Below are 10,631 nucleotides of genomic sequence, written 5' to 3'. Positions count from 1 at the left end.
GCTGGTATTTTAATATTTTGGACTGCATCTACTCACAGTTCAGAGTAGCTATATTTATGTGTCAGTTATTTTACAGAATAACAAACCTGAATATACTAATAAACCTGAAAAAATATGTCTGCAAAAACATATTTCTTATAGCATCTTAAGATCCACTAACTTGCTTTTCTGAACGACCAAATTGCTGGCAGGTCTGTTTTGTGTTGACACACTGAATACAATAAAGTTACTTGATGTCAGATTTAAACACACTTTGTCAGAACATGGTTTTAGTTAAACTGAAATTGATTAAACTGTCAAAAACTTTTGTGTTTCACAATTCACATGCAACTCTGAATATCATTTGTGAAAGCACTGTCATGTGTATTCCAGTGTATAGCTCAGGTTTAATTAGCCCCAATATACTTTAAATAAGTATATTACTCTAAGATTTAGTATTATCACAGGTTTGTTTTTATAAAATATTTTATGGACACTGACTTTCCTTACAGTTCTCCTGGAAATGGTAACAGTGATTTTGTCGCCTATGTTACATCAGTAGGTATATGTGAACCACTCTCTCTGGGTATGTGAGTATGCACAAGAAATTACGTGTCCAAATACCAGTTGCTGACGTATTTAAAAGCAAACATGCTATTGTCTCCTGCCTGATCAGAATCCATTGGCATATACCCCCACCTGGTGGTCTGCTCATCTCGCAGCACTCTTCATTTTCTTGACTTCCCTTCTACACATCAGCAAGAGCACTCTTTTAATTCAGTTTCAATTACAGTAGTTGCTTAAATGAGTCAAATACAAACACGAGATGCTCTATAGACGCTTTATTGCTGTGTTTATTGTTTTACACTCAATTCGATGTTTAACTGTGTGTTTGGTGGGCCAGTCCAAACATTTACCCTCCAAATATCTGTTACCAGACCACAATTTAAATAGCATAAACAACTATAATGCAGTAATACAATATACATGACACTATCAAGACCTTAGATGAAGTCATACTAATATATATACTGGCCCATTTACAAAATGCTTTTTTAATATATATTTGTAAGATATAAAACAAGAGTAATGCACATTCTTCAAAGAATGTGTGGTGTCTCGTATATATGCAGATATAGTTGTGAGAGAATTCTGTTTGGTTGCAACAGACACCCAACAGTTACGGTTACAAAGAGTTTCCACAGCATAGAAAATAATAACATGTTTGACAACATTATTCAGGAGATCTGTCAATTGGAGAGACAGGATCAAATAAGAGTATCATCACCCATATAAGCCTGTAGGAGACAGGGGCATTACCATTAGAAGAACAAATGAAATGTCTGCCACGGTCCAAGATATATGCTGGAATCAAATTAATGAGTGTTTTTTTTCATAAAATAATAACACTATCCATCCATAAGTTATCCAAGGATAAGTTTTGTAGCATCAGAAATCTTTCTTATTGTCAAGAAATGCCATGAAAAAGAAAGTAACAACAAGGAATCAATCCTACTAATGAGTATATGTCTGTCCAAAGGTAGATATATCTGATTTCTCTGCAGAGAACTCCACTGTTGTCAAGAAAAGCAACTAAAAACATTAAATGAAAATGAGCCAAATTGATTCACTGGTTGTGATGGTTCTTTATTACCACAGACATGGTCTCTGTGATTTATTTGAAGGCACCATCATGCTGCCATACTCAGTAAAGAACCAAATATGTTTTTTTAAAAAAAGGCAAAGGCAACATTTACTGTTTTACTGACATTTGCTAAAAACTACAATGCCCAGATGTTTTAGGAAGCCTTTTTTCAAGTGAAAGTATTTGTTCCTATCACTTTTTAAAGATTTGCTTCTCCAGAAGGAAAGAATGGATTTTGTGCCAAGTGCAACATACAGGTTCAAGAATTTAGGAAATGCTGAGGTATGGCGTAACACATTATCAATTTGGATATTTTAATAGGATATTGGTCACGTTAACAAAAAAAATCTGAAATACCACCCTTCAAGGATACTATCCTCTGTAGTTTAACTCAGTGGTTATTTAGGCAGTTTGTACAGGATATTGCTTCTTTACTCACCTATTTCAAGAGGTCGGACTAAAAGAAAATCTTTAAATTACCGGAAATACATAACAGATGGTCTTTTGTTGAACTAAACTGCTGCTTCCTTAGTGTGTTTACTAATCAATGTTAAATGAATTCCAATCCACAGACTGTACTTTGTGTAGCAATGGCACAAATGAACTATTTGTAGTCTTAAATATCTTCTGAAACTACACCCTGCCAGTTAATTAGATAAAATTATTTAATATTTTACAAAATGGTTGCAACAGAGTACTGCGTTTTTGTTTGACACATATGACTAGCATCATCACGGTGTGAGTCCCACCACACCACACACACACACACACACACACAAACACACAGTGGTAGATCTCCTCTAGCTGACTGAACAATATTAATTTCTGTATTATATGTAACCGCAAACTGACCGCCTCTCTTTGCATTTTGAATATAACCTCTTAAACACAGGTAATCAGATCCTAAATGTTGGTACTAATGCTCTCCTACCTGTCATAGTGAAGAGGAGTGGAAATCCTGACAACTGAAACACACACACACACACACACCATATTTTCAAAGTAAGGTTCGCCATATTGAACCTAATGATACAATCTTCACTTCAAAAGAGGCCTAAAAGCCAAAGCAAAAAAGAAGTCCCTTTCAGTAATAACTGAACAAACATACAAACTGTCTGAACACAGACGGTGTTTGTCTTAATGACTATTTGACAAGTATAACTATAGTTGTAATGACTGGAGTGCTGAGTGACTTTAACTAAAATGACCCCACCTTTCCAGCTTAAACACAATCTAAAGATATTCCTTAATGTGCTTGACAGATCTCAGGCTAAGGAAAGAGAAGCATAATTTGATTGTACATTATATCTTGTAGTTTGCAAAAACAGTCCTGTTGAATTTTTTTCTCCTTTTTTTATTTGTCTCACTTGATGCATGTGTACTGGATGCTGGTAGGTTTTAGGCTTCATAAACCCTGGGGAAGAAACAAAAACACAAGTTATTTTTACAGTGATTTCAAACATTTGCTTTGTTCTCTTTGAGATTCACTCATTTCTGCTACCATCTTTAGTGTCCTCCACCAGGTGTTTTCTTTACTCTCTGGATGAACAGAGATCAAAATGTTCCTACACTGAATTTTCACCTTGTAGTTCTAAGTGAAAGGACATAGGTTTTATTGCCCTGTAACCTAGTGAATCCCTTTGGAAATATACTTTCATGCTCTGCCCTCACCACAGGGCTTTTGTGTTGTCTGACATGGACATCTGACCTCCTTAAGGTGGAAGGAAGGTGAGAGAAGAATTTCCATGAAACAAACCAATAAAGAGGTTGTTCAACGCCTCTTTAGGTGCTTGTGTATTTCTTATGAAATCGGATATCTGATTTTTTTATTTTTGTCAGCAGATTATAAGATGTATTACCTGTGCTTGTCCTTCCAGATGCGGAACCATTTCACCAGGTTCTTGGTACTCTGGAGTTTGGGATGAAGACAATACTCCTGCCCTTTGAACCGAGCCACATTCTCCATTGTCACACTAAGAAGGCAAGTAAAGATGAGGAGACAAATAACACAGGAATGTTAGAAAGTCAAAGAATTAAGTGTTAGTAACAAACACTTGGACAGAAAAGTTTTCCAGTCATGCAAATCGTCCAGTCTTCTACAATATGCCAATACGAAGGCACAACTACTGTATACTTTATATCTGGATATACTTCCAAAACTATTATAATTATGTCAATATATGGTTGTGTCATCTCAGCTGTGCATTTATTACTAACTATAAAGAAAAATAAAATTATGTTGGTTCTCTCATGAAACAATCGCCCGAGTCCTCCAAAATGGCTGCTTACGTTTGGCACCCATGAATGTGGGCTGTGTTACAGAGTCATAGTTTTTCTACAATTATATTCCATCTGCTGGATTGTCAGTTGTATGACATTTATTCCACCAAAGCCAAATGCTTTATCATGCCTCATGATCGAGAGCCACTCTGAAGTTTAATGGGTTCTTACTACACCCTTCCAAGTTTCATAACGACTGGTTTTGTAGTTTTTCACTAATCCGGAACCAAAAACACAATCTCCTGGGATGAGGTAAATATAAGGATATAATTTTATCCACAATCTTATGTATTACCATTTTAATAGCATATTCTGAACAACTTTTACACTTCCAGAAATAACACAATAATATTTACTAATTTACTGGAAGTAACAGAAGAGCAATGGCAAAATGTTAAATATTCACTCAATAATGTGGCACCAGAAACTGCATGCTACCGCAAATCTGGACATTAAGCAATAAATGTTTGACATTTAGCCCCTCTGTCCAATGATTTGGCTACAAAATAGATGCATTAGGCTGCCCAATTTATGTGTTGTGATCAATAACAGGAGGTAACTTGAAACATCTTTTTGTATGAGTTTGGAACTGGAACTGAATACATTTTGGGGGCATTTCAAACCAACTGAAAGCCAGTCTCAGTCAGAGAGAGTAGATGCTGGTAAAGTTGTTTTTGCCCCAACTTTTAGCTGCTATTCTACACTGTCCTCAGTAACATTTCAGCAGTGAAATGCCCTCTTAATTCAAAAGATCAGCTTGCACAGAGCAGCCAGCTACTGGGCCATGAAATAATGTTATGGTGCTGCCACAAAAAAATGTGACATCTAAGCTCACTGAATCAGTTCACTTGTCTGTAATCCTCTGCTTAAGACAACGGTAGAGACAGTATGCTTGCATGTGGCATATTCAGGCCTAACAAGAGAAATGTGGGAAAAACACCCACCGTGCCATGGGGCCTCTCCATCCAGTGACACACTCAAAGGCTCACCAAATCATGAATGTTAAGTGAGTTGACCAAAAGTTGAAAAAAAAGGACTTGCCTCTCTGTACTTTCAGTACTTTCAAGGATTAGATGAAAGAGTTTTGCATCTCTTTTCCTGCCCATTCATTTGCCCCATTGTTTGGCTATTGAGGTTTAGCTGGGTGGCTATATATCATTCCTTGTTATGGAAGAACTGAGCTTTGAGAGATACAGAGAGATAGAACGTGTGTGTATGTGTGTGTGTGTGTATGTGTTATAAAGCGAGCATGAAAGTGCTTTTGTATGTGTACATCCCAGCAGCCTCATATCTGCAAGGCTGTAATAAACGCACGCTAAATGTTTATCCACGGCCGCTCAGCAGAGGTGAAATTTAACCTAATTACTGTGTTGATTTGAGCTTTAGTTCCTCCTCATTATAATTCACCTGACAGCTGAAGTGCAGCCTCGGGCTCTTAGAACAAATGTGGTTAGCAGAATGTTTCATACGCACAGGAGGAGGCAGGAAAGGCTGTAAGAAACTAAACTAAACACAGCATTTGATTGTCTTGTGAAATAAACAGCCAAAAAGTCTACGAATGAGTCTCTAAAATGAGCTCCACCTCAGTATTTTTGTAGTGTGGTGTTACTACATTTACTGGAAATACTTCCACAACTGACAGAGGCATAACACACAGTAGGAGAAAGAGAGAGAAATAAAAGCACAGAAAAATATAACCGATTAAGACAGACGAAGGGCAACAAGAAGAAAATAAATGAGAGGAATAAAAAGAGGGGGAGAAAATATATGACAGAAAAAGAAAACAGACAAACAAAGACTGAATGAAAACCAGACAGAAAGAGGAAGAAGGAGAGAAAAACAGAAGCATTTTGGGGCTCCCAGCTTGTGTGGATGGTTAGGAGTGGTTGCTCTGAATGCCAAACTAAGCACCGTAAACCAAACAGCCACGACAAATGCCAGAGGGGGACTCTCGCACTCAGTTCTCTCCTGCTCTCTTTCTTTCCGAAGCTATCCGGAGCCTGCTGAGGCTCATTTTTCACTGGGCACCAGCGGCTGGTGGCCCCCATCTCATGCTAATAGAGCTGCGTTAAATAATGGCTGTTCTGCTGTTGACACACACTCACACAGAAACAGACCTGTGAGGTGATGGAGACCACTTCTGGCACTTCTGTGAATTCCCTTTCTTGACACACTTGATTTCCTGAACCCTGTGTCTGTCTGTATCGTTTTAGATACATTCACTGATCATCACATACTGTGTTCACATCATCACGCTCTGCATAGTACAATACAGCAGTACAGAGTATCAGTTTGACTTGTTTTGTTGATCAGTCGATTCGATGATTCCACAATGAAATATCAAAATGTCAACCCCAAAAACCCTCATATTTAAGTAGCTCCAAAAAAGCAGATTGCATTGCACAGCATTTAAGTTGATGCTTGATTTAAAATAAATAAATAAATCCATTAATATAATCATTGCAGATTAATTTTCTTTCCCTTGACTTGAGTAAAAGCCTAATTGTTTCAGCACTGACAATGCTGAAATGTATGGGATTCAAATTTCAGTTTGTAAAAGTTTACTGCCATAAGATGCAGACTCCACAGATCGTCAGTTCCATTTTAAAAAGTGTGAACCTCATCACAACTACATGCTAAGCCTTACCTTAACCTTAAACCAAGTCCGGACCCTAAAATTAAATTATTTACATTGTACACAATTACATTTTTGCCCCTAAAACCAACAATATCACAATGTGACAATGTAAACAGATGTATGCCACACATCACATCCACATTATCAGTTTCTTTGTGATCATTGTGTGATATTATAATTTGCCAGCAGGTGGCAGCAGAGTTTGTGCCTTGAACACAAAAGTGACTCCAGGGAGGCAGACATGACATTCTCATCTGCTGTCCCTTCATATGGTTTTGACGTGAAACTTCAAATGAATTCCCATTTCTAGCTATGTATGAGGATTCATTCCCAAGAGTTGGCCCCAGATCAAAGTAAAGAAAATATACCATAAACTGTACATATGACCTAAGTTTATTTATCTAAACATGTCTGCCCGTCTGTGCACCACAGGGTATTTTGAGTTTTTTTACCCTTCTGGAAGGTGGGGAGGCCTGGTTAACATCAGAGACTTTGATGCTGACCTCCACTATGGCTCAGACTTAACATGATAGCTGCTCAAGCTGCGATTATATTCAGACGGCAGAGAGAGAAGCGGCGAAAAGGTCAAACAGAATCAAGATAAAGCTGTATGTGTATGTATGTGATGCACAACCTGTGATGTTCAGCAAAGGACCATAGCTGATATAGTACAACAATAATACTTTATCATCGAAGTCTTGAGCTTAACCCTCTGTAGAAACTACTCAAAAGTTCAGCTATGTTTTGGAAATGTTGCTTTTCTCCTCACGTTTCTAACTAATAAATACTCACTCCTGACTGTGGGTAGTGATTAAATCATCGGTTTAAGTTATAAATAATCCTAAGTGCATTAAGGGTGTTTTGATAAAGCCTGTACAGATGCCAAATATCTCTATGGTATTGTGGAGAACAGTCATGGACAGTAACAGTTGTATACCTGTGTGTCAAGCCACTACACATGCTGCTATATTAAGACTTGTAAGACATGCCAGCAAAGGGAGAAAGAAGGCAAAAAGATGCAGTAGAGATGAGGAAGGGGAGGAAAGCTGGGATATAAAAATAGAGCAGGAGCAAATAGAGATACAGGAATTGGTAGGAAAAGGTCAAGGGATTAAGGACAAGAAACATACGAAGGATGAGAAGGATAAAGAAGAAAGAGTGAGGGAAAGTAAAAAAAGACAATGGAGAGGAGGAAGAGGAATACGACCACTAAGCAAAGATGAACAAGCAAAAAAGACATCAATCAGCAGAATGAGGGAATGAAGAAAAGGATAAAGAGAGACTGAGAGACAATAGCAACTCACAATATCATCTTCTCTTGGCAGTACGGGTGTTTGGGTTTGATCTCCAGCTTTTGAACATCCTTGTATCTGATCTTCGGTCCTTTTCTGGTGCACCTGCACTTGTAGGCTGTTGAGAAATCAAACACACACTCATGTCGCACTGACTTTAATCATCTAAAAAAAACATAATGAACTTGTAATCCCAGAGGTTTAAAAATACTGGAAACTGATCAAGTGGAAACTAAATTGCATGGCAGATTATTAAAGATAGCCTCAGAATTACTTCCAGCTATGAAACTAACGCTGATGTGATGTGAAATTAATGCTTTGTGATTTGACAGGAAATTGGCTCTCAATCAGTCTCTAGTTTATCTTTAAAGCAGAGACTGACAAGGGAGGATTACCAATGCCAATATTTAAGACCTGTAACTCAATGTTGAAATGTCACACGTTTTACTTTTTGAAGTCAGCTCCTTAATTCACATGGTACAAAAACAATATATGTTTTAATTCAATTATACGTCACATCTGAACAGGTTTGAAATAATAAATTAGAAGCCAAAGATGAATGAAAAGCAGGGATTTTTTCCCCCTCTTTGCACATATTATGTGGTGCAAGTCGGTGAAAAGAAGTGATTTGCTGTTTTACACAGTGTAGCTCAGATGATTTATGAATTCACATAGAGAGGAATCGAGTTAGGCAGGTGGAACATGTGGCTTCAACAAAAAAACAAACACTTTTTTATGCTTCTTTTCTATATTTATTTGAGAAATTTGGGCACAGATGCCTGCACTGCTTTAACTGAAGCTACACACAGTTGCACTTACGCTCAAAACATTTATTCATGTCAGTCTTCTTGAGGTCCAGTTTCCTTGTAGTTATGACATGACGCTACTAATTAAAGGGAGAGGAAATGAACTTTGCTGTGTTGTATGTATTTGTGATGGGAGTTGGTCACCAGGAGAGTCCAAGGTTTCCTTCATCCATCACCTGCTATCTCTCCTCACTGCTGTCCACTAAATCTGTCACAAGCCACAAAGTGATGCCAGCACTGGACAGCAACGGCCAATGAAGCTGCAGAGACACTGAGGTCAATATATCTGTGTATCCTGTGTTACGGGGTTTTTGATAGGGGTAAGCGACTTCAGCACTTCGATATACAGGAAGAGAAGGCATCTCCTTCCTCCAGACATGTACGTGATTACTCATGTATGTCTTGTCAACTGGGTAGTGACAATCATAAAACATTTATGTGACTCTGAAAGCTGAATTGATGGTTATTGGTTTTTCTTCCTCTTTTTGCCCCAAGTTATGATGTCACACAAACAAATCTAAGCAACATTTGCTTTCCAAAGCTGACAAACACTAATGATGACATACAGGCTTTCCTAATGAGTTGAGGTTTGCTTTTAAAATTTGCAAATAGTTTTTTTTTCTTTTTCTGGCTCAAAATGTTTTCCTTTCTAGATACATTATTCCCAAAGAAACAATGGCATCTTTTTGTTCATCGATTTTCTTGAGGCACAGAGTGGTGTTTGCGGTGTAAAAAAGCTGGCCAAGGTCTACTTAAGGCTTATGATGCGACCAGATGTTTACAACACTATTGAAAGCGTCGTTTCACTCTAGTTTCAAGGAGTTCTCATAATTTTTCGACAAAATAAAGTTATGAATAAAGTCACGGAGTGATCAGATACAAAAGAGTAAAAAGCACTCAGCAGGTGGCACATCGCAGATGTCAGCATTTAGTACGTTATTTTGAGCACGAACATGCAACCAAAGACACAACTGAAGGGACTTCAGTTATAGTTTTTAAATCTTGTGATGGAGATTCGGGAATCTTTGACAACAAGAGAATAAGCAAACTGATTTTGCACACATAAATCAAATGAGAGGTTAAAAAACACGTCCTCAGCTATTGTTCATTGCTTCATAGCTTCCTAAGTTACTGAACTACATTAAAAACAAACAAACAAAGACAAAAATAATCTCATGACAAGCATTTCGGTTTACCTTCTGCGCTCAGGAAGTACAAGGCCACCACTAAGAAAAGTAGCACCACTGTGCACCGATGCATGTCTTCACAAGTAAAAGAATCTTTCTTCTCAAAATCCGAGCTCTCCAAACGCTCTCTGCAAATTAACACACGCAAAGAAAAATTAACAAAAGACTTTAAGGGTGCAATTAATATCCACTTGCAGCGACTGCAGGATGGCAGGATTGAATGAGCGCTGAGGGCTCTCTGGTTTTTGAAGTCCCTTTGGAGCGCTGATTGTGCAACTACGCCTGTGCGTCCTGGGCGCTTGGATGAACCTCCAATCGCTCTTTCTGGTCTCTCTCTCTCTCTCTCTCTCCCTCCCTCCCTCCCTCCCTCGCTTGCAACAGCCAGATTTCAAAAAGCAGGCCGCTGTCCCCTTCTCATTAATATGCGCGGCCAGACAGCGAATCAAGCACTTGTGTCCTGCGAGGGAGAAGTGGAGGACATGGAAAGGGGAGGGTGTGAGGGACAAACGAGAAATACACGTTTTGTCCACCAAAACGAGGGTGTAGTGACGTCTGTTTGGCACAGACGGTAATGGCTGGTTAATGTTATTCTCCTACTGTAGTCGTGCACTTTTTTGTCCTCGTTACAACTGGCAGAAAACTTTGCTGGGCGAGAGGAATGAGCCTGGACGCATTTGAAAGTTACGATGGTGGGAATTTAACTTACCGTGTTTCTTTGAGAATCTGTGTGTTTCCAGCTATTGGTCAGCTTATAATGCTTCACGACATGCGGGAGTATCACGACATGATTGAATAGTCATTAGT

General features: G+C 38.4%; 1 protein-coding gene across 1 annotated transcript; it reads right to left on the bottom strand.

Moving 5' to 3' along the window:
- Positions 1-806: 806 nt before the first annotated feature.
- On the bottom strand, positions 807-10,128 carry cxcl14 (chemokine (C-X-C motif) ligand 14). Its single transcript, XM_046406740.1, has 4 exons — positions 9,837-10,128; positions 7,847-7,952; positions 3,484-3,597; positions 807-3,038 (listed from the first exon to the last, which is right to left on the bottom strand). Exons 1-4 carry the CDS (start codon positions 9,898-9,900, stop codon positions 3,023-3,025), a joined length of 300 nt encoding a protein of 99 aa, XP_046262696.1. The 5' UTR covers positions 9,901-10,128; the 3' UTR covers positions 807-3,022.
- Positions 10,129-10,631: the final 503 nt, after the last annotated feature.

The sequence above is a fragment of the Scatophagus argus genome, chromosome 12 (genome assembly GCF_020382885.2).
Source record: "Scatophagus argus isolate fScaArg1 chromosome 12, fScaArg1.pri, whole genome shotgun sequence".
Taxonomy (NCBI): domain Eukaryota; kingdom Metazoa; phylum Chordata; class Actinopteri; family Scatophagidae; genus Scatophagus; species Scatophagus argus.
The sequence above is the reverse complement of the archived record's forward strand: the minus strand, read 5'-3'. Positions and strand labels throughout refer to the sequence as shown.

What these genes read in the sequence shown, in the direction of transcription:
- cxcl14 (XM_046406740.1), bottom strand. Translation starts at nt 9,900, where the DNA reads ATGCATCGGTGCACAGTGGTGCTACTTTTCTTAGTGGTGGCCTTGTAC. An exon ending in GTACTTCCTGAGCGCAGAAG is followed by an intron (nt 7,953 to 9,836) that starts GTAAACCGAAAT and finishes ATTTCTCAACAG; the next exon opens with CCTACAAGTGCAGGTGCACC. An exon ending in TGCCAAGAGAAGATGATATT is followed by an intron (nt 3,598 to 7,846) that starts GTGAGTTGCTAT and finishes TTGCCTTCTTAG; the next exon opens with TGTGACAATGGAGAATGTGG.